Source organism: Lactuca sativa, chromosome 4 (assembly GCF_002870075.4).
Source record: "Lactuca sativa cultivar Salinas chromosome 4, Lsat_Salinas_v11, whole genome shotgun sequence".
NCBI lineage: Eukaryota > Viridiplantae > Streptophyta > Magnoliopsida > Asterales > Asteraceae > Lactuca > Lactuca sativa.
Genome location: NC_056626.2, coordinates 12,877,481 through 12,902,236, shown reverse-complemented (window position 1 = coordinate 12,902,236; position 24,756 = coordinate 12,877,481). Strand labels below are relative to the sequence as shown.

Sequence of the window (24,756 nt, the reverse complement as noted above, 5' to 3'; positions counted from 1 at the left end):
AAGCCGCTATCGAACTCTGATCTTTTTAGTAACCTGTCCTTTAGACATGGGATCGTATAGTTATCTGTTCTAGATAGCGTGCGAACAATTAGATGGAACATAGTCATACTTATTGTCCAGTAGTTTGTTTCTTGATCTTAGATTTTTCTGACATAGAACTTAATTGAACACATCAGTTCAGTCCTGACCAGGATCGACACATAAGTCAAACCAAATCATCGAGGGGCCAGATATCACTTTTACCCTTTAGGATAAAAGGAACATATAAACTTCGACTTATATGCATTTACCATTCACTCATCAAATAATGCCAAACAATGCGCTTTATAACATCAAGTTACTGATGCGTTTACACATTATCAATGCACAAAAAAGTTGCAAACTATTGAGCATATATCTAGGTTTCAAGACCATATGATATTATCATCTTGCGATCACTCGTGATAATCCATGAAGTGATACCAGCAAGCATGGGTCTATTCCAATGCTCAAATCTTATTCATAAGCACTCATGAACTTTGCAGCAAACTTTTTCTATGTCTAATACACTTTAGACAGTCTACAAACCAATTCATGACACTCTTCTTTCATACCTACTTCTAAAGTATGAGCGACTGTGGACTGTTCAAATAATCTTATTATTCAGGAAGTTAAAACTTGAAAAATGAAACAATAGGTAAATAATTAACATAAGACAGTAACTTTACTCATAAATAGTATTTATTTATTTAATCATCAAATCTCAATTACAATTTATCAATTACATGTTTCGAGGCTATCTAATCTAAACTAATATTGTCCTTCAGCCCAATGCTCCTAGCATGCTGCAAGTGCTTAACCCTAGTCAGTCCCTTCGTAAGGGGCTCTGTTGGGTTATCCTTTGACGATACCCTCTTTACTAAGAAGAGTACCTGTTCCACCCGATGTCGAATAAAATGATATTTCCTATCGATATGTCGAGATATACCATGATTCCAAGGTTCCTTGGTCAAGGCAACCGCTCCTTCATTATCGTAGGAAATCTCAGAAGGCTCCTTTATGGCTGGCATAACTCCAAGGTCTCCGATGAAGTTCTTCAACCATGTTGCCTCCTTTGATGCTTCACTCACCGCTATGTACTCTGATTAACACATTAAATAAGCTATAGTCTCCTACTTGGAAATTTTCCAAGTCACTGCTCCTCCATTCAGGGCAAAGAACCAGCCCGAATGAGAATGGTAGTTGTCTCGGTCAGTCTGAAAAATGGTGTCACTATACCCTCGCACCTTTAAATCATCACTCCTAGCGAGCACTAGAATCCATTCCTTGGTCCTCTTAAGTTACTTAATAATATTCTTGACCACGGTCCAATGTGCTCTGCCAGGATTCCCCTGATATCTATTGACCATGCTCAAAGCGAAGGCCACATAAGGTCGAGTGCAAGTCATAACATACATGATCGAGGCAACTACGAAAGCGTGAGCTACTCAGCTTATCTCTGCTATCACGACTTCAGTACTCGGGCTTTGAGTCTTACTCAACATGGATTTACTTTGGATTGGTAACTCCCCTTTCTTGGAATTGTTCATACTAAAATGTTTATGTACCTTGTCCAAATAAGTATTCTGAATAAGTCTTATTAGTCTTTTACTCCTTTTTCTTACTATCCTTATTCCCAAAATATAGGCAGCCTCTCCGAGGTCCTTCATAGTAAAACACTTTCCAAGCCAGGACTTGACTTCCTGCAGGGTCGGGATGTCGTTTCTCATTAGTAGTATGTCATCGACATACAATACGAGGAAGCTAACTATAGTCCCACTGGCTTTGACATGTACACATGACTTGTCCTTGCTTCGCAGGAAGCCAAACCCTTTTACTTTCTCGTCGATACAAAGATTCCATCTACAAGACGCTTGTTTCAACCCATAAATGGAGTTCTCAAGCTTACACACTCTATTACGATGCTTCGCATTGACAAAACCCTTTGGCTGACTCATTTAAACATTCTCAACAAACTTCCTATTAAGGAAAGCCGTTTTGACGTCCATCTGCCATATTTTATAATCATGAAACGCAACTATGGCTAGCATCACCCTAATAGACTTTATCTTCGTAACTGGTGAGAAGGTCTCATCATAGTCAAGTCCGGGAGTTTGAGTAAAGACCTTCGCAACCAATTGCACCTTATAAGTGTGCACCTTCCCATCCATTTCGGTCTTCTTCTTGAAGATCCACTTGCACCCGACCGTCTGACGACCTGGCACATTGTCAACGAAATTCCAGACTTGGTTATCATACATGGACTGAATCTCGTTGTCCATATCCTCTTTCCATTTTTCAAAATCCGGGCCTGCCATGGCTTCCTTGTAGTTATTAGGTTCATCCAAATTTTTGTGTACTATCACTTATAAACGTATCACCCTCACTTGTTATATGAAAACCATATAACATGGGTGGAACACTAACTCTACTGGAACATCTAAGAGGTAAGGACTCGTCAATCGGTTCAACATGAGTTTCCTCCTCAGGTTGAGCGCCAGTGTTAGAGGTTCCTTCATCATTCGATTTTTGAAGCTCTTCAAGGTCAGTTTGCGTCTCACTGTCCCCTTGGATTATGAGGTCTCGCTCTCGGAAAACCCCTCTCTTCGCAACAAAGACAACGTTGTTACTCGGTCTATAGAAGAGATATATAAAGGACTTCTGCGGATAGCCGATGAAAATACACCACTCATTACGAGGTACGAGCTTGTCGTGAGTCTCTCCTCTTACGAAAGCCTCGCAACCCCAAACCTTAATATGTGCCAACGAGGGAGCTTTCCATGTCCATATCTCGTGAGGTGTTTTGGTAACCTTCTTTGTAGGGACTAAGTTAAAGATATGGGCGGCAGTATCTATGGCATACCCCCAGAATGAGATAGGTATCGAAGCGCGACTCATCATGTAACGAACCATGTCTAGCAAGGTTCGATTACGCCTCTCATCTACACCATTAAACTACGGTGTCCTAGGTGGCATCAATTGTGAAACGATTCCACATTCCTTGAGGTAGTCGTGGAATTCAAGACTAAGGTACTCTCCACCTCGATCGGATCAAAGCATCTTGATTTTCCTACCCAGCTGATTCTCCACTTCCTGCTTAAACTCTTTGAACTTTTCAAAGGTTTCTGAATTGTGCTTGGTTAAGTAGATATAACCATATCTGCTATAATCATCGGTGAAAGTCACATAGAAGCGACTCGCATCCCTTGTGGTGGGTCTAAAGGGCCCACACACATCAGTGTGTATGAGATCCAATAAACCCTCACTCCTTTGACAAGTACCAGTGAAGGGTGACTTGGTCAACTTTCCAAGCAAACAAGACTCGCACACGTCATCGTCCATAAGGTCGAATGACGCCAACACTCCCTCCTTTTGGAATTGCGCTATGCATTTCTTGTTGAAATATCTAAGATGACAATGCCACAAGCATGCTTTGTCCAAACTATTGGAAGAATCGACATGTAACACATCATTTCCTAAGTTGTCTACAACCATCATAGTTTCTTATATTTCATTATAAGACAATGCTTCAAAATAGAAAACACCATTAAGATAAGCATTAACAGAACCCTTTTCATTATCAAATGAATATCTAAATCCTTGTCTATTCAAATCATGAAAAGAAATAATGTTTCTTGCCATTTCAGGTGAATAGCAACAATTATTCAAATATAGTCCTACTCCATTACTAAGAACTAAAGAGTAAACTCCAATCTTGGTGACAGGCGACGATCTTCTGTTCCCCATGATCTAGTTTATCTTCCCATGCGACACATCCCTATTTCTTCTTAGGCCCCGTAAATCAGTACAAATGTGAAAACCACACCCTATATCGAGAACCCTAGAAATAGCATGTGATGAATCATTAGATTGAATAGTATAAATACTTGCGAAGGACAGCTTAATCTTCCCATCCTTGATATCTTGCAGATACTTCAGGCAGCTTCGTTTCCAATGCCCCTTCTCATGGCAGTAGTAGCACTCTGCATCCTTTGGGTTAGAGGTAGGTGCAATGGGACCAGCGTTTGTCCAACTAGAAGAGGTGTCATCATGTGAATTTCCCTTATGGTGGCTCTTTGAAGGAGTCTTCCTCTTTTACCCTTCCTCTACCAAATAGCCAATACGGGGGCAACTATAGCGGGAGTTGATGCAACAAATTTATCCTTGAGGTTGCTCTCAGCAGTCCTCAACAAGCCTTGGAGCTTGCTCAAGCTGAACTCCTCTTTGTTTATGTGGTAGGTCATGAGAAACTTGTTGAAGCAAGGTAGCAACGAATGAAGAATGATATCAATCGCCGGCTCTTAATCGAAGTTAACATTTAACTTCAGCAGGCGGTCGACATACCTCTACATCTTCTGCAGATGAGCAGTGACAGACTATCCATCCCTCATCTTGGCCTTGATCATAGAAGTGATGATCTTGTACCTATCCTTCTTGGCACTTTCTTGGTTCCAGTCCAACAAATCTTGGTGCATCTCATACGCAGAGTAGTCCGCATAAGGCTTTTGGAGTTCAACAGTCATGGTCGCTAGCATAATGCAATGGACTTTCATGGCATCATGCTCATGGGCCTCAAAGGTAGCAATCTCCTTAGGATTAGCAGTGTTGACGTTCACCTCCTTCAGTTCCTTGTCGAGGACATACTTCGTGTCCTCGTTACGGGTAACTATTCGGATGTTTTGGATCCAATCATTAGAATTAGTCCCATCGAAGATCACCCTCCCAGACAAGTTCATGAGTGAGAACGAGCCAGATGGGGTGGAGCCTGAAGAGTTGCTGTTCAAGTTTGACATCTGAAAAGGAAAAGGGACAAAGTTGATTAGATAAGAATCCACAATTAAACGCCCAAATGAGAAATTAGGGCTAGGACCCAACAACATTATTTTCAATTTAGAAGAGGGATGTCGTAATCTAAACAACAAATAATTTGAAGGTAAGTGAATGACGATTCACTAATTTCCACCATGAAAAACAAAACAAAAATTATGTTTTAAATGTATTGAAACTCCTAGATCTTTTGAGATCCATTGAACTTTTTAATGGCATGTTTAAATCTCGATATGCCCCTCAAGTTTGTGACTGGGATACCGAGGATCACAAACAGGGTGTGAATAACCATGCAAATGTACATGGTTCCCTCAATGTTACATTCACCTAATCAATGTCCCGGTTAACCACACACACTCCATTGATATATGACAAACATCAAGTCGCCCTTTGCTACCTTTGCTAAGACGCAAATTAGTGAGCCGGTCAACCACACACGCTCCACTAACGTCTTGGCAAAGGTACAAAGTGTAACTTCATGGAATAGCATCAAATTCACATTTTGCCTAAAGTAACTAAGATTGGGCATTTTATAAAAGCATTTAGTTACTATATAAATCACCATAATTTTAATGAGGAATTGGTTTCCCTATCCTACCCGTTCGGTTAAAGACCCTCCACCAATCAAGGAAGAAGTGGGTGAGAGTGGACACCCATTAAACGACCATTTTATAGGCCATAACCTTATACCCCCCTTATACATACTAACAGTAAGACTAGCATTTATGTTATACATATATCATAATTATTCTTATAATATTATAATATTATAGGGTGAATTTTAAACTTGTAAAATTCTAGCGGTTGGAATTTAATTATTTTAAAATTAAACTTTTAATCCAAAATTTAAATTCCAAAACTTGAGGGAAAGTTTTGAAACATTATAAAACTATCTAGATCAAAAGTCAAATTAACAATGAACAATTAATTTTTGGTGATTATCTAATTTTGACCTAATCCAATTTCATGCAAGATAATTGATCAAATAATTCAAATAATCAAATTTTATCGTATAAGAAAATAATTATTCAATAAATTTGAAATTATCTTTTATGTTGGCAAGGATAATCAAACAATATTAATAAAATTCGTATTTTATCAATTAAAAACGTTTTGGTAAGTATCCCACAACAAAATAGGCATAAAATCCTGAAATCCCCTCTGTCTGACGTCCCGACTCGTCGAGTCACATTCTAGACTCGACGAGTAGGGCTGAATGACCGAGTCCAGCAGGTGACTCTCCGAGTTCAGTCAGGCAGAAGACAAAAATCTATTTTTTTCAAGCATAAATATCATACAAACATCAAATACAATAGAAACCAACCTGGCTCTGATACCACTGATGTGTTTTATACAAAATGACAATCTTATGTGTTCATGCAAAACCCTAAATCTTGGATTCAGGTTTCTCTATTGTACATGCAACTCATCCAAGACTTGAATACCCTAATCTAGCATACTACAAAACTTGAGATCTATATAAATAACCACGTAAGAATATTACATCTTTATTGTAGAATGAAACTTGAATCTTCAAAGCTTACGAGAACCAAGCACCTCAAATGTGATGCCTCTAATAGCTTACAAACACCAAGGCAAGAGGATGATGTTTAGGAGAGAGAATGAGACGCTAGAATTCGGCTCCAAGCTTCCAAGGGATCAAGTGGCTGAATTCTGATGCCCTAGGGGTCCTTTTATACTTGAACTGCTAGGGTTTCAATTAAAACCCTAATTGGATAACTTAGGCCTTAAGTAGTCCACAGAACCTTCCAGAATAAGGCCCCCTTAGACGAATTCAAGATGGAAACCACCTTAATTTCATCCATGCGCTAATCCATAAGGATTCTCAGCCCAAAGTCAATTATCTTATAATTGCAGTTCCAGTGCCCTTTATTTAATCAATATCTTTTAGTCACAATAATTAATTCTTAATTAATTATTTAACTAATATTAATTAATCAAATATGATTTCTCTTTTAACATATTATTCTTATAATATATTAATAAACCACAATATCTGCTTTCTTTATAAATCATCCTGTCAAGTTTCTTTGGTGAAGGCAACCCAAAAGGACCATGCTCAACCGGGTCAAGTACATACCAAATATAGTTATGGACTTAGACACTAATCCAACAAAAATGTCTTTAATATCATATCGTCAGGGAGTCGATGTGTTGGATATTTCTCATCAAGTTGTTTTATTTCTGCTACACTTCCCATAATGATTCACCAACTATTTGTCTAAATGATGTAATGAAGTTTCTTAGATTTGGATTTCGAGTGGGCTGGAAAAATATTTTCAGGAACCTTTCTTTTATTTCCTCCCAAGCGGTGATGGAATCAACAGGCAAAGACTCAAACCAATCTCAAGCTTTCCCTTGTAGTGTGTAAGGAAATAATGTCAACGTAAATGCATCTTCCGTCATGCCTCTTTGTTTGAAATTATCTCACATATGGTTAAAGGAATGCAAATGTGACAAAGGCTCATCACTAGTCATGTCTCTAAAGAGACCATTGCTATTGATCATCTAAAACATCACAGGTTTGAATTCAAAATTGTTAGCATTAATTGTTGCGCTAATAATCGGCGGGTTGGTTGCTTTAAATCCTCGGTTTCCATTATTGTTTTCATCTTCGTTATCTCCCATTTCATCTTAAATACAAAGTCTCCTAAACTCTCTTAATGGTCTTCCAAACTCCCAATCAAGAGCAAATTCAGGTGTTCTAAATCTTCGATCGACAATGTAAAATATCTTCAAAATGTTCAAGACTCTAACAATATTTATAACTAAAAAGTTAAAATAGTCCCCGACAATGACACGCAAAACATATTGGCGAAAATGCACACTCATAAGTATACGAGGTTGTGCAACTAATATAGTCGTAAGACGAGATATTGAACCCATATGAAGTATCATATCTTAACGTAGAGCGAACTAGGTAATTGATGGCAACATGATTTGAATTTATTAAACTAGACTAGAAAAATATTAAAATAAATAAAACTAAATTCAACAAGGTGAAAATGAGAACTAAAATAACTAAATAAACAACACACAAAAATTCAACATTTTAAGAATTATGAGCAAAACAAGATTTAGTTGACTTAGATGGGTTCAATGGTTCATTTAATGCAATTAATTCTTCAAACCAATTACGTAGAAACGAATAACTTAAAACAATAAAAGTAATAAATTAAATTTTGGTCTCATTATGTGATTTAAAAGAATTCAATCATATCTCTATGTAGTTAGGGATTTAAAAAAAACATTAAGTTCAAGGTTTTCTTAAAAGTGTCATAACACGTGTCTATGTTAAGTTTATGTGAAATAACGAAACCATCAACATATATTGAAAATGATGTCACAAATAAAGCTTCTCTCAAAGTCATTATTGATTGTAAATATTAAATTTAAACCAAACAAAATAACTCTAACTAACGTTGATTAAGTGCTAGCTAAAAATGTAACTTACACATTAAGCTTCATATTTTAAAAATAAGTACTCATTTAAACATGTCTTTCGATTTCAACAAAATTTGTCCCAGCAAAATATAATTACATCAAATTATCATCTCATCCAAGTCAACCAAATACTAAAAAATTACAACCCAATTAAACAAAAATTGATAACAGTGGTGAAATAAAACCTAAACAACATTTTTTAGTCAAAATATAATTGACAAAATAAACACACAAAGAAATTAAACATAAGTTACTATAGCGAAAATAAAATAAACAACAGAAACGAGCATATAACCATTAAAAGTGAAGTCAATGAATTTCCCGAGCACTCGTTTAGCTCCACTTTATATATGTCTCACTGTCTCAACGCAACTGTGTGTGATTTGTGGGTATGCATCGGTTGTACTAAGAGAGATTAGTGGATGGTGGTGAATTAGGTGTAAAGGATGGAAGCCGCTTGGGGGAAGAAATCAATAGGGTTTTTGTAATATGTATTATGGGATTCTCTTTCACATCACACACAAGCTCTTTTTATATGAATTCTTTTTATATAAAGCAACCATCACACATCTGTTAGCCTAATAATAATATGAAATCCTAGCTAGGAAACCCTAATTAGCTACTCTATATATTATGTCTTTCCCTTTCATTGTATTTGTACTTCTATTTGGTAATAATATGAAACCCTATCCGTTCTATATTTGTTAGTTTTCATGGTATTAGATCTTTGTTGATCATCTATATTTTCGTTTTGGGGGCGAGTTGTAGCAGGCATGACATTATTCACATGTTGTTCATCGATACCGTCCATCGTACTGTCATCGACACTTTCCATCGTTACTATTCATCGCACTGTTCACAGATAATATTCACGTTACTATTCACATTACTATTCATGTTACTATTCATCGCAATTTTGTGTATGGTTTCTTGCTCGTTTCTGTATTCAGTTTGATTTGATTTGTTCATTTCATCGATTTTGAGGGGTTTCATTTCGTGTGTTGGTTTTCTTGATTTTAAGAGATTCATTATTTCTGCTGCCACTTGTATTTACTATTTGACTGATATTGAAACATGGCCCCAAGAGATGGTTCTCTTCAGTCCATCCGTATTCAACTCGATGGCAAAACTATGCCTATTGGAGTTATGTTATGAAAAATTTCTTGCAAGGCAACACTATGTGGGGGATTGCTACATGTGCCAAGAAGAAACCAATAGACGAGAAGGCTAATAATTATGCCACCTTACTGGATTCATAGGAGACTGATAACTCCAAGATCATTACTTGGATTAATAAACCTCTTATCCAGTCTATTGGTACTCAATTGGCAAAGGATGACACGCCAAAGGAGGTTTGGGATCAATTGGCTAGGCTATATACCTATTCTATCTTTGCAAAGTAGTATCAGTTAGGGTTTGATATTCGAGCCCTCCAACAGAACAATCTCGGTGCTCAAGAATTTATGCAGCTATGTCAAATTTGTGGGATCAGTTGGATCTTACAGAACTTGATGTATTGAAGGCTTTTAAGCCTTATATTGATAGAAGGGAAGAGCAACGTTTGGCTCAGTTCTTGATGGCATGACGTTCAGATTTTGAAGGCTTGTGCGGATCAATCTTGCATCGCACACCTCTTCCCACTATTGATCCGGTTGTTCATGAGTTGATTGCTGAAGATACTCATAGCAATTCTCATGCCGAAAAAGGTCTCAAGACAGCCACTCCTACTGTCTTTGCTGTTCCACAATGACCTCAGTCTTCAAAACAGAATCTTCCTAAAGTAGCATTTGATGAGTGTGCTATCTGTAAGAAGAAGAACCAATGGAAGACAAATTTTACTTTGATGAAAAGCAAGGGAAATCAGCAAAAACAACAAACAAGAACACCAACACAGTCTCAGCCTTTACAATAGAACAAGTCTTCTAGATAGTCACTTCCCTCATTTCCATCTTTTAGGCCACCATAGTACATTGTTGCTACACCTTCAATTGAGAATGAAACAGATTTCAGACCACCATTAGCCTTGGATCCACATATTGTTGAGTAGTTCAGACAGTTCTTAGCTGCCAATCCAACTGCGATGTCAGCTTCCATGTCTCATTCAGGTCTTTCTTCATCCGACATGTCAGGTATTCCTTCATCCTTATAGATATTTGATTATGGTGTATCTCATTACATGTCACCACATTTGTCATCTTTTCATTATCTTCTCGTACACCTGTCTCTGTTATGTCATCTAGTGCTACACCGATGTCAATAGAGGGTATTGGTTATATTGTCACTCCTTATATATCTTTAACAAATGTGTATTACATTCCCACACTTACTTTGAATCTTGTATCGGACAGTCAATTGTGTAAATCTGGTTCTTGGGTCTTCTTTTCTGATTCATTATGTTGTGTACATGACATTCGGTCTCGGAGGGTGATTGGGATAGGCCATAGACCTGGAAAGCACTATGTTTTGGAGCAGCTACATGTGGCCAATGTTGCTGCATCTAGTTTCGATTTTTCGTATTTTTGTTTAAACCCTTTGTCGTCTATTTTTTATCATTGGCATTCTCGTTTGGGACATGTGTCAGCTCTCGTTTACATTTTTTTGTTTCTATTGGTGTCTTAGGCTCTTTGAAAACTGATGATGTTTTTTATTGTTGTGGTTGTAAATTGGGAAACTTTTCTGCTGTACCATTTAATAAAAGTGTCACTCGTTCTATTGCTCCCTTTGATATCGTGCATTATGATGTGTGGGGTCCCTCTCCGATCACCTCTAAATTGGGAGCTAACTATTATATTTCATTCATTTATGATTACACTTATGATACGTGGGTTTATATTAGGAAGTGCAGGTCTGGCTTTTTCACCATATATAGTGAATTCAAGGCTCTTTTCAAGACTCAACACTCTGCTGTCATAAAATGTTTTCGATGTGATTTGAGAGAAGAATTTACCTCTAACGATTTTGAACAATTGTTGGCATCTAATGGCACTATACATCAATAATATTGTACAGACACTCCTCAACAGAATGGTGTTGCAGAAAGAAAACATCGACATCTCCTAGAAACTACCGGGTCCTAACTACTTTCTGCTCAAGTTCCCAATATGTTTTGGAAGAAGCTTTTCATACCGCCACTTATGTTATTAATCGCATTCCTACTATGTAGACTTTAGGGAAGTCTCATTATGAAATGTTGTTTGGACAACTTCTGGATTATTTTTCATTATGAGTGTTTGGGTGTACATGTTTTGTCATTAAGCCTCATGTAGAGAAAGATAATTTCTCTTCAAAATCAGCTCTTTGTGTTTTTCTAGGATATGGTATTGATCCGAAAGGTTACCAGTGCTATGATCTTTTAAATCAAAAATTGTATGTCTCTCGTAATGTCACCTTTTTGGAGCATATTCCATTTTGTAGTATTCATGTTCGGTCACATTATGTAACCCGAGAGGAGCTTCGTACTATTGATGTATTTAGCATTGACATTGATGATGCACCACATGTCACCGATCCACCACCTGCTACGGATCCACCACCAGTGGATGATCCTCTGCCTGCAGATCATCAAGACCCCTCTCCATCAAGGCCTTATTGTAACAAGAAGTCCACAAAGCTTCCTGACTTTGTCTATTCCTCTTACTCACCGGTGTTTGCCTCCTTTATTGCTAATGTACATCATCTCTCTAAGCCAATATCCTACAAAGAGGCAATTTCCAATCCCCTTTGGCAGAATGCTATGGCTGAGGAACTTGCAGCTCTTTATCAGACTCATCCTTTGGGTATGGTTCCGCTTCCACCTGGAAAGCACACGATTGGTTGTCATTGGTTATATAAAAGCAAAACAAATTTTGATGGATCCTTGAGTGTTATAGAGCCAGACGTGTTGCGAAAGGGTACACGCAAAAGTATGGTATGCTTATGAGGAGACATTTGCTCCTATTGCAAAAATGACGACTGTTCACACCTTGATTGCAGTTTCTTCCATTAGCTAATGGAAGATTTATCAGATGAATGTCAGGAATGCTCTCTTGAATGGAGATCTTCATGAGGAAGTATAGATGTCTCCTCCCCCTAGTATTGCTCACCAACCATGTGAAGTTTTTGACTTCGGAAGGCACCATATGGCCTCAAACAAGCCCCTCATGCTTGGTTTGAGAAAATTTCTACGGTGGTTACTTTTCTTGTTTTCCAACCAAGTAACCATGACTTGGGTCTATCTATTTGATGTACAAATATAGGTCAGATTATTCTTTCCTTCTATGTCGATGACATGATTATTATTGGTGATGATCAAGAAGGTATAGAGTCTTTGAAGCGTGATTTGGCTCACTGTTTTGCTATGAAAGACTTGGGTTTGCTGCGTTATTTCTTTGGGATTGAAGTTGCCCAGTCTGCAAAGGGTTATCTTTTATCTAAAACAAAGTATATTTTAGATATGTTTGAACATGCACGACTCAAGGATAATCGGACAGTTAATACTGATGGGTTTTGAGCATTCTAACAGTCATATGGTGTACATGCAACCATATAAACCTTGGATCTATGTTTTCTTTATTATACATGCAAATATTCAATATTCTAAGGTTTCATCCTAACTAGAATACCATGAAGCAACTATACTACAAGAATCTAGTAGAATGACATACCTTTTGATGGAGATTGAAGTCTTGAACCTTTAAGAGCCGAGTGCCTCAAGTGTTGCACCTCAAATGGTTCACACAACACCAAGAACCCTTGGAATAACTAGAGAATAAGGATACTCGCACCAAATCGGTTTTGTCCTCTTGTGTATACACACTAGTGTCATTTCATAAACTAGAGACCTCTTTATATAATGTGGAGGATTAGGGTTACATTTGTGTAAACCCTAATACCCATGACATTTCATTTCCATAGGATACATGGGTTAAACACTCCATGGACTATCCATGAAAACTTAGCCCAACCTAAATGAACTTGGCCCACCACATATATATGAGTCCATATTTACTTAGTTCCTTTTAATAACTAAATTAATTCTAAATTAATTCTTGATGAATACGAATTAAATAATATGATTTCATATTATTAGAACTTATAATATATTAATATAAATCACTAGTATCCTTTTTCTCATTTTGTCTATCCAATTGTTTCGATGCCATGCAACCCAAGTGGACCATGCCTAGTCGGGTCGAATACATACCAATAATAGTTATGGGCTTAGACACTAATCCAACAGTCTCCCACTTGGATAAGTCTAAAACTATTATTGCGGATGACTCCAAAACCCGACTAGCAATCGTAGCTCTTAAAGCCACTACCGTACTCTGAACAAATCAATGACGCGTACATTAGATAAGTGATCATATATTCCTCCATTATAGATATCATATAGATTGAGACATGGATTATAATCATTCTCTCTGTCCATCTGTTGTTTCCCGATTTCCGATTTATGACAACCGACTAATTGAACAAATCAAATCAGTCCACGCTTGGCCAAGCACTTCGGGGTGTCATCACTAAATCATCAAGGGGCCTACATATAGCTCTTTTATCCCACCAAGGGTTAAAGTATTAGATAAACTTCGACTCATATGCTTGTTCTACTACTTGTTAAATCATACACAAAGGCACATTTTATAACATCGAGTTACCAATGCGTTTTCGTGCAATCAATGTATAACCAACTCAAAGTCAACAACTCATATCTCTAGGTTTGAAAAATATAAGATATTATCGTCTCATGATCACTCGTGATAAAATCCATGAAGTGATTCAAATGAGCGTGGGTTTAATCCAATACTCAGAACTTATGAGCACTCATGAATGTTGTAGCAAATCTTGCTATGTCCAACATCTTAGACATCTACAAACTAACTCCATGACAGTCTTGCCTTAATACTTACTTCCAACGTATTATCGACTGTGGATGGTTTGAATAACTTAGTAATTCGGAAGAATTCTCTAGTAATTCTGGAAGTCAAAACATGCAAAGTGAAACACAATAATAATTAAATCCAATAATGTCTCAGAACTTATGAATATAGATAGAACACCTTTTATTTATCCCACTATTGATTACACATTATTCATTATATAATGTTTCAATTAATCAACCTTATACATGAATTAAAACAATAGTTGTCCCATGCTACAAATATATACACTATGTTTTCTAAACACAAGTCATGCCATACACCAAGTATGCACACTATGTTTGTCTATGATCTTTACTTTGTGGAATAGATCCATTGAACATAATTACAATGATTCTCATTTCACAATCCCAAATTGTGACAACCTGAAACTTTTTCCATTACCTTTAACCGATTTCCGTTAATAAAATTTGAGTTTTATTGGATATCCGTCAAATTCCATGGTTTAGAAAATTATTATGTTTTATATAATTTAAATTTTATACGATTCAGAAACCAAAAATCACGCGAAAAACCCGAATTTTCTCGAAAAACAACACGTTTGCGGCCAGAGCGAGTTTACAACCGTAAACCCGTGTACGATTGAAAACTCGTTTGCGGTTGCTGGCTGGTGGACCCCACCACCGACCATACCCCCAGCCTATATATATAGGACCCCTACCTTCATTTGAACTTTCTTGACCGAAAACTCCCTCATTCTCTCTCTACCTCTTCACCGTAAACTCCCAAAAACACTCTTATTCTTCTGAAAATCATCGAGAATCGTCATTGGGAGTTGATTTGGGCATCTAGAATACGTTTTTCATCAAATCCGGCATCCTTGTTCTTGATTTTACGGCCATAAACAATTCAAACCTTCTAAGGCCTTAAAACCTTCAAAAGGGCAGTTCACGGCCGTAAACCCTTCTTAAGTGGTGTATTAGGCTGAAAACCTGCTTTCCTCGATTCAATCAAGTCCCGGTAAAATTCCTTAACCGAAAGCAAGTGTTTCCTAACAATTTGTCTAACGAAATTGCTAATTTAGATACATATATGTATTTAATTGTTATTAGGAATCCGTTAAGTGCCACGTACAACAACTTGAGGGTATTCCTTTCCTGTTCAACACTTGCACACAACTAATAGTGAGTTCATACGCCTACACTTTTATGGTTTTAAAATGTTTTCACGGGGGAAAACAAGCCAATCACAAATTATTTTTGTGAACTAAAACAAAAGGATTTCAACAAGTTTAAAACTTATGCAATTGACTCAGTTCAATGATTTTCATAAAATATATAGATATTTTATGCTTTTTCTATTATGTGAAGCATAAGGGACACTTTCTGTCACACCCCCAAAAACCAAAGGCGGAAACATTTCCGGGGCGGACTCCACGTTGAGTATCAAATCCAATGCACATAGTAAGCAAAGTAGACAACCATTACATTACATATATAAAAGCTTACATTTGTTTCCAAAGTAAATTGTACAAGTGTGATACATAGTATATATAAACAAAATGAGACGAGTCTTCTACACACTCCGTCTCCGCCAAAAGAGATCATCGGGTACCTGTCTAATGCGAACCTAAGAATACAAGCGGTTTGAAAATCAGCATAAAGCTGGTGAGTTCATAAGCGGTTAGTTTTCTGAAAATGTACGAGTTCCTTTAATTTCCTGAAAAAGTGGTTATCCAAGAAAATCCCATATTTTCTTAAAAGTTGGTTACCAAATCCAAAATGTAATGTAAAATATGTACACTAAAAACATGATTGTTCTTGTGAATTGTAAAGTTTAGTTATCTAACTTGTTACACGTTTCTGGTTACATACTACTGTTACCCAGGAAAATCCTACATTCTCCTACATGTGTGTGGGTGTGAACTGTTACCAATTCTGATTATGTTCAATGTTATCCCCAGTAAAATCCCATATTTTCCTGAATGTGTGTGTGTGCGAATTCTCCTGAAGTCTGATTATCCTTAAATTTACATTAGTTTTATTACGTACATAAAACTAATAATTAAGTGTGAAGTGTTCAAAATCTTGATTGCGAGTTCCATAACCATACTTCAGACCAGATATGACTCGGGACGGGGCCAATATCCTTTTTATGATTTTCGTCACCCTTGAACCTTTTGGTTCAGCTGTAGCTAGTAGCCAGGTGCGGGATTGTCAGTCCCGTATAGATCTATACACTCAAGTCACGCTCCCTATCTAAGAGATTCTGGTTACGGGTGCGGTCTTCCACTCGCGTATCTCTGTGGAGTGTTCACCGAGGACGTGTCTCCAATCTTTAAGATTACTCTTTACTCTCATGCCTAGGGGGAGTAGTATCTATGGCTGACTAAGTTCTAATGGTGTCTATCCTTTACACTCGAGCCTAGGTGTTTTCTTAAGGACATTACAAATGTTTTATGTCTTCTAATGGTGTCTGTCTTTTACACTCGAGCCTAGGTGTTTTATTAAGGACCATACAAATGTTTTAGGTTTTCTAATGGTGTCTAACCTTTACACTCGAGCCTAAGGTGTTTTATTATAGAGATTACAAATTTTTATGATCTCTATTAATATAAGTGTGAACAATCAATTGTGAAACATAACAGTATATAATAAGAATTGAAATCGTTTAAGCAAACAACTCTACAAGTTAAAATAGTTTGTTAGTAGGTTTTCAATTCTTAAAAGTGTACGAAATATGAAACCATTTAAATGAAATAATGAATTCAAGTACAAGGTATTCTTGTACTTTTGCTTGTATTCCCCCCCCCCCTGAAAACATTAAAAAACTATTCAAAAAAAGGGTAGGGGTATGAACTCACCAGATGAGAAAACGTGTCGGTTCGGACGCTAAGTGTCGATTCGAGGCTTGATAACACCCGAGGTTCCTATGTAATATGAAATGGTATACAAATATATCTAATTAGATTTTAGATTACTAATTAGATATGATATTACACTCCAATGAGCGAAAACACTTCAAAACGAGTGTTTGGAGTGACCCGGGTAACATATACGGACGTGTGTTGATGTGTGGGACTTGGGAATTGAGTTTACTCTTCAAGAGTAGACTCTTTAGGGAGTTTACTGCCCTATACAATATACACACATGAGTTCACGGCCGTGAACTCATGGTTAGGGGGTTTATGAAGCTTAATGGTCTAATAACACTTGGGAAGAGTTGGTACAATTTTATCTAAGGCATGGGATGGAGATTAAATCACCAATAACATCACTTAAGGGAGTTTACGGCCCTAAACATGGAGGTTACGGCCGTAAACTCCTATACCCCCTTAAATTGATGATTTAGTGGCTTTAGATTAATCACATGTGATTCCAATAATTTTTACAAGCCTTGGTATGAATTTTGGGCACCAAATGACTCATCTTTAGGAGTTTACGGCCCTGGAACATATTCTTGGGGTTTCATGGCCATAAACACATAATTGGAGGGTGTTTGACATGTTTAAGGTCCCCAAACTATTTTTAGATGATTCTAGGATTTATTCCAAGGCTATTGGTGAAGTTATATGGCTTTTTAACACTACAAAATGAGTTTACTCCCCATGTATGAGGTGTTTACGGCCCAAGAAAGTTCTTGGGCAATAAACTCAATTTTAATCCTCAAATCTCATGTTTAGGTTGTTCCAAGTCCATTCCATTAAGTCATCTAGCCATATCTAAAGTCTAATTGTGCTTTGGAAGGGTTTTGTTGCTCAAAACCCCATTTATATGAGTTTACAACCTAGGACTATTCTAGGGCTGTAAACTCATGATAATGGTCCTAATCCATGGTTTGAAATCGAATTTAAAGGCTAGAGGGGTTGTATAGCAAGTTAGGGAAGTTACCTTGAAGATTTGAAGCCTTAAATTGATGATTTGGACCCTTAAACTTGGATTTAGGAGAGAGGTTAGAGAGATAGTTGAGAGATGAAGGAAAAGCTTCAAATGAAAGCTTGAACACGTTTAAATAGGTCCCAAAACTTGGACACGGTGGAATTCTACGCGATACCGGCATTAAACGGGGCTTTTGGTCGCACCCGATTAAGTTTCCGTAACTTGGTATGGTTGATTCTATAAATGTTCTGATTACTAATATGGGGTGTTAATAATGAGTTCTAAATGTACTAGGACACCCATTAAGTCATTTTAGATAATTTCAATTTAATGACTTAATTAAATGGCTAAATCGGAAACGAATTTGAAAACGACGATTGGTTGATCGAAATGGATTACGAACAGGGGTACAAGCAATGATACGGAATTTCGGATTGTTACATTATCCCTCCGTTAGAAGGGAATTTCTTCCCGAAATTCAAAGATTTGAACACATATCGCGAACTGAAAAGAGATATGAGGATTAATCTACTGCTTCGGGTCTTCATGTTTCCAAGTGGAATCGGGTCTCCGCTTGACATTCCAGCAAACCCTCACTATCAGGATGCGACTTTGTTTCGTACGGTCAACCTATCAATCCATGATTCCAATTGTTTCATTCATGGAGGTTTGGACTTTCGATGATTTCGATCTCATCAAAAGGATTACTAGGGTTTCGTCAGGTTGGCACTCCTTACGAATAACGACGTGGAATTTCCAAATGGTTGTTGTTGAGTTCTGAAGATAACTAGGACAGGGCTACGAAATCGATTCCTAATGAGGATCTCGAAGGGTCTAATGTTCCATGAGTTAAGTTTTCCGTACATCCCAAAGGCGTAATATGTATTTCTAGAGTAAGACTTACAACAAGTGGGTACATTTTCACACAGCAGAGTAGCTAAGGGTTTGATTGTCACACCCCAAAAACCGAAGGCGGAAACATTTCCGGGGTTGACTCCACGTTGAGTATCAAATCCAATGTACATAGTAAGTAAAGTGAAACAAACATTACATTACATATTAAAAGTTTTACAATTTGTTTCAAAAGATACAGTTTATACAGTCGTGATACATAGTATAGATATAAACAAAACGAACGAGCCTTACACGCACGTGATCCTAAATCAAGTAAGTCTTCGGGTACCTGTACTATTGATGACCTGAGAACACAAGCAATTTGAAAATCAGCATAACGTTGGTGAGTTCATAAGTAGTTTTGTTTTGTGAAAATGTTTATGTTTCCTTTCTGTTTCTGAAAGTGTAACACACACCAAGAAAATCCCACATTTTCTTAAAAGTTGGTTGTTATTTCACAAAAGTAAAGTAAAGTTTGATTATCCACTTCATTGTTCTATTCCTTTTATGTACCAGTGTATTCCCAGGAAAGTCCCATACTTTCCTGAATGTTAGTTATTGTAAAAAATGTAATGTTTTTCAGTTGGTTACACTTTTCTGGTTATGTACAAAGTTCCCCAAGAAGGTCCCATACCTTCCTGAATGTTGGTTATCTTATGTAAAGGATGTAAAAGATGTAAAAGATGTAAACCGAAACCTGGTTATTTCTAAAATGTAGTAAATGGTTCATTATTACTATAAGTAAATCTCTGTTATCCTACACTACTAGAAAAAAGGCCTTTTACGACGCTCATTGCGCGTCATAAAACGCTCAGACGACGCGCAAATGCGTGTCAAGGAAGGCCCTGTCATAAAGAGAGACGACGCGCTTTTGCGCGTCGTCTATAGACGACGCGCATTTATGACGCGCATTTACGACGCGCATTTACGACGCGCGGTTATGACACGCAATGCGTATCAAGGAAGGCCCTGTCATAAAGGAAGACGACACGCATTTGCGTGTCGTAACCTTACGACGCGCGTGTTTATGACACGCAATGCATATCAAGGAAGCCCCTGTCAAGAAAGGCCATGTCATAAATGAAGATGACAGACATTTTAGCGTATCATAATTTTAAATGTTCTAAAAAAATATTTATATATTTATTAATTTTTAAATTAAATTTGCATTTAATGTCTCATAATAGAAATAAAATATCATATACAAAAAATACAATCCATTGCATAAAATTTAATGTCATACAATTCTATTTTTTACAATATCTAAATTTGCATCTAATCTACTCTCTACATCAAATTCCAACTAAGTAAAGTTGCATCTTGCCTTTCATAATTCTTTAAGACTAATGCTCCAAACAGATGTTATATGGATAAGAAGTTTACATTGGCCCATCTACTCTGTGTTTCATACTAACAATTGAAATGAAGAATGCAACACTTGCATTTGCAGCATCTTATCTCTTTCGGCTTGAGCTTTCTTTTCCTCTTTTAAATCCAAAGCTATTCGCTTTCATCAACCCTATAAACACAACACAAAATCACTTGTCATTTTCATTCTACTTTTAAAATTAATTCTTATCAGGACATTCTGCTTTTAAACCTACCAATCTACAAATTTTTCAAAGCTCCTTTGACAATTTCCTTTCTAAAAGAATAACCTGAATGCAGGAACTTTGCATGAGAGGCTGTAGGGCAATTAGGTGAAAGGACCAATTCATCCATCAAACACACAAGCACTCAACAAACCCACTCCACTACCCTCTCCAACAGCAAGTCAAATTAAGCGTCATCCAAGTGTTAGTGCCAGAAAAATCAAAACATTCATCAATTTTAATATGTTGGGAGGAGAGCAATTAGGTGAAAGGACTGAGAAATTCATACCCACGCTTATCTTAGCAAACTTGGTTTGGAACACCTGCACAATAAAATATAAATCGTCAAAAGACTAAATGACTATCTTACCCTTACATTGAAAAGTCAAAGTGTTGATAGATAGTTTTGTTGGTGGTACCTAAGAAAACTGCAGAAGGTTTTCCTGGCTGAGACTTGAACTCGGGATGAAACTGGACGCCCACAAAATACGGATGATCACCAAGTTCAACAATCTGTGCAGATTAAAATAAAAAAATAACTTAAAACTATTAAAATGCTAGAGTAAATCAGTCTTTTAAAACTAACTATATACCTGATTAACTGGAATTCCCTCTTTGTCCTCAATCATTTCCATCACATAACAAATACTGTTCGAGCTTTCCACCTCCAGGCTGATGGTTTTCAATGTTAAAATCTTAACAAAAATCCGCATGTTACCTTCAAAGTCACATCATCTTTCAGGTTCTTTCCAACATTTTACCCCATTTTACCCCTTACATCTTTCATTCAATTTCTGTTTTTTTTTTATTCAGGGATCATCTATAGGGACTTGAAACTAGAGAATATATTACTTCAAATAGATGGACATGTTTATAGAGTGACTTTGATTTATCATTCAGAACTCAGTGTAAATCCCAAGTATGTCCTTTTCTATTTAAAAAAAATGACTTATATTCTTACAAGATTTTGGATTTATTTATTTATTTTATTTTTGTCGTATGTTAATTTTAATTTTGTAGGTTATAAAACATCCTCAACTTAAAAGAAGAAAATCTAGAAGCCAACCACCACCAACATTTGTTGCAGAACCTTCTACACAATCAAATTCATTTGTTGGGACTGAAGAATACATTTCTCTGGTATGAAAAGTACTCAAAGGGCATTTACGTAATTTCACTTATTTATGGTCTCTTTATTTTACCCTTTGAAATTATGATGATATTTCAGGAAGTCATAACAGGAGCTGGCCACTCCTCCATCAGACCATCTCTTGTCCATGCTAAAAAAGAGATAATTCCAGTGAAATTCCCTCAATTATGCCCATGTAACTTATAATTCCAATGCAATTACTTCAACTATGGGTGTTTTAGTCTCGGGTGTCAGGTTCACTATTGGGGCATGTGTATCTGTGTTGGTTAATACCCGGGCAGATAGATCGGGCAGTTGTGATTCGTTAGTTCCAAAAGTGGCAATTGGGTTGTGGCAAACTGGATACCACCTGAACACTATCACCGCATTCTTATCCTAATAAATATCAATCAGAAACTTATCAATAAGCCTAATCATTATCATTAAAGAGGGATAAAAGGAGGGAGGGGTAATTAAGTAAATAAACCTGGCACCAGTTGAAACTTATCAATAAGCCTAATCAGTGGCAGACCCTACAACACTATAACTGCCTTTTCCAACCACGTCTTGAACTTCATATCTTCCTGGCTCTCCATATTCGGTGAAGAACTCTCTTTCGAGCTGCATACAAGAAACAATTACTTGGTTTTTGTCAACAGCAACAGTCTTTAGTAAACAGTAACTTTAATTTTAAAATTAAATTTCACATTAGAAATAAAGAGATTTTACATCTTAAATGGGGTTGATTCAATATTCAAGATTCAAGGAATGGGGTTGATCTTACATTCTAAGGTGAAAAAGTTAATATTTTCAAAACATAATGGTTGTTTTCACATATAGGGTTGATTCAAAATTCAAGATTCTCTCTCTGCTCATATTTATATTTACTTTTACTACTATAAAAACTTGTAAAATGTTTCTAAGAAGATAGTGTATGTGTGTATCAATCATTACTTTCCATGGATTCTTTCAGCAGAGAGACTATAAAATGTTTCCACCAATAGTAAATTGGGACAACATGGATTAGTCTACCAGGAGACCACAAATGGTTTTCCCTGTTCAGGTATTGCACACTATATATATATATATATATATATATATATATATATATATATATATATATATATATATATATATATATATATATATATATAGAATATAAGAAAACCATACCTCTTCAAGAAATCTAAATCGATGATAGCATGCAAAACGAACATTTCCAATAGAGATTATTTTAAGAATGTGATGCATGTCAATGAAAAAAGTTTTTGCACTGCTTGCAACAGGAAAGAGATCAACAGAATCTGAGAGTTGAAAACAAATGATTAGTATAAGTGTAAAATCATAATTTAATTTACAGACTTACCCTTTTCACTTGCATAAACATGTATAACTCCATCTTCCATCTTGAAATGAGAGTTTGCAATCAAGTCCCATACAAGAATATTTCCATTTTGATCATCAGATATCAGCTCATTCTGCACACCCAAAAACAAAGCAATAAACCAAATTATATATAGGTACATGGCCAAAAAAACAAATCTAATTTTCACAAGGAACAGAATCATGGACACCTGATTTGGATACAAAACCATAGTGTTAAAAGATTCAAAACTAGTAGAATTCAGCCAAACCTCTTCACCATCGAAGGCCAAACCATTAAACCAAATGAAACATATGGGATATGAAAAGCCATCGGCTATTGTCTTAAAAGCTATAAGGGAACAAGTGGAAGGATCTGATCCCAGCTCAGAAACTAGGTCAAAAATTGCTGATTTGTTAAGCTTAAGAACAAATCAAGAACTTCTAATCGAAGTTGTTGCACTTGAAAACTTGAAGGAGAATGCTGAACAAGCAGAACATATTGGGGATTTGGAGTATATTGAAGAAATGATTGCTCTTGTTACACACATGCATGATTGCTTTGTGGAAATGAAACAATCAGAAAGCTCTAACCTTGTTCCAATTCCTCCAGACTTCTGTTGTCCACTGTCACTTGAATTGATGACAGACCCTGTGATTGTAGCTTCTGGGCAGACATATGAGCGGGGGTATATTCGTAATTGGATCGATCTTGGACTCAATGTTTGCCCTAAAACAATGCAAACTCTTGTTCATAATAATTTGATTCCTAATTACACTGTGAAAGCATTGATTGCTAATTGGTGTGAATCCCACAATGTTAAACTCCCAGATCCTGTAAAGCAACCATTAAGGTTAACCTTGAATCAACCTACTTCACCTAGATCGAATGGAATCCATCAGGAAGAAGCTTCTTCTCCAGTGCATCGTCATGTTCATTCATCTTCAGAAGATTCTGGAAAGGGGAATGAGTTTAATACGGTTGAATCCGGTGAGAAAAGTTTGGATTCCGGTGGACCTGGACTTGGACCATCTGGAGTGGATGAAGGATCACCACCGGAGGCACCTGCAATTGAGTCGTCTTCTTCAGCTCCGACAACCGCTTACAACAGTGATGCTTTAGGGGAGCTGGCGGCAGAGCCTCAGGCTGCCATTGCTGCTTCGCAGCATGCAGTTTCACCTCGATTTGGAAACAGAGCACGAAACCAAATATGGCGGAGATCATCTTTTGGGCCGAGAGTTGTTTCTTCTGCTACTGAAGCAAGAACTGATCTCACGGAACTCGAAACGCAGGTGAAGAAATTGGTCAGCGACTTGAGCAGCGCTTCCATTGATACAGTCAGGAACGCCACTGGTGAACTCAGATTACTTGCAAGACAAATGAAATTGAAAGGTAGAGGCTCTACACTCCTTTTTTTGTTCGTGTCACCACACATCAACACTGCAGGTTTGATCTGTTCAGAAGACGGGATCAAAGATTTGGTGATATTGCGATTTTGTTGTGGGAGAAAAGAGGATTTGTGATGATATTAGGGTTTTTTTTGGGTATTAGAGTAAGACATATAGAGAAAGAGAGAGAGTGAGTGAGAGAGAGAGAGAGAGGGAGAGAGAGAAGAAAGATGGAAATAAGATAGAGGATAACAATGGCGACATTTCAAACTTTTGGGATTTTCGTTTCCCCCCAGCTGCAAAAAAAAGAGAACGCGCCTTTCATTCAAAAAATATAAAGCGAC

At 36.9% G+C, this 24,756-nt stretch overlaps 1 protein-coding gene across 1 annotated transcript; it reads left to right on the top strand.

Annotated features, from left to right (window-relative positions):
• The first annotated feature begins 23,329 nt into the window (after positions 1-23,329).
• LOC128133364 (U-box domain-containing protein 4-like) lies at positions 23,330-24,547 on the top strand. The gene has a single exon (XM_052770758.1). It carries the CDS (start codon positions 23,330-23,332, stop codon positions 24,545-24,547), a length of 1,218 nt encoding a protein of 405 aa, XP_052626718.1.
• The last annotated feature ends 209 nt before the right edge of the window (positions 24,548-24,756 follow it).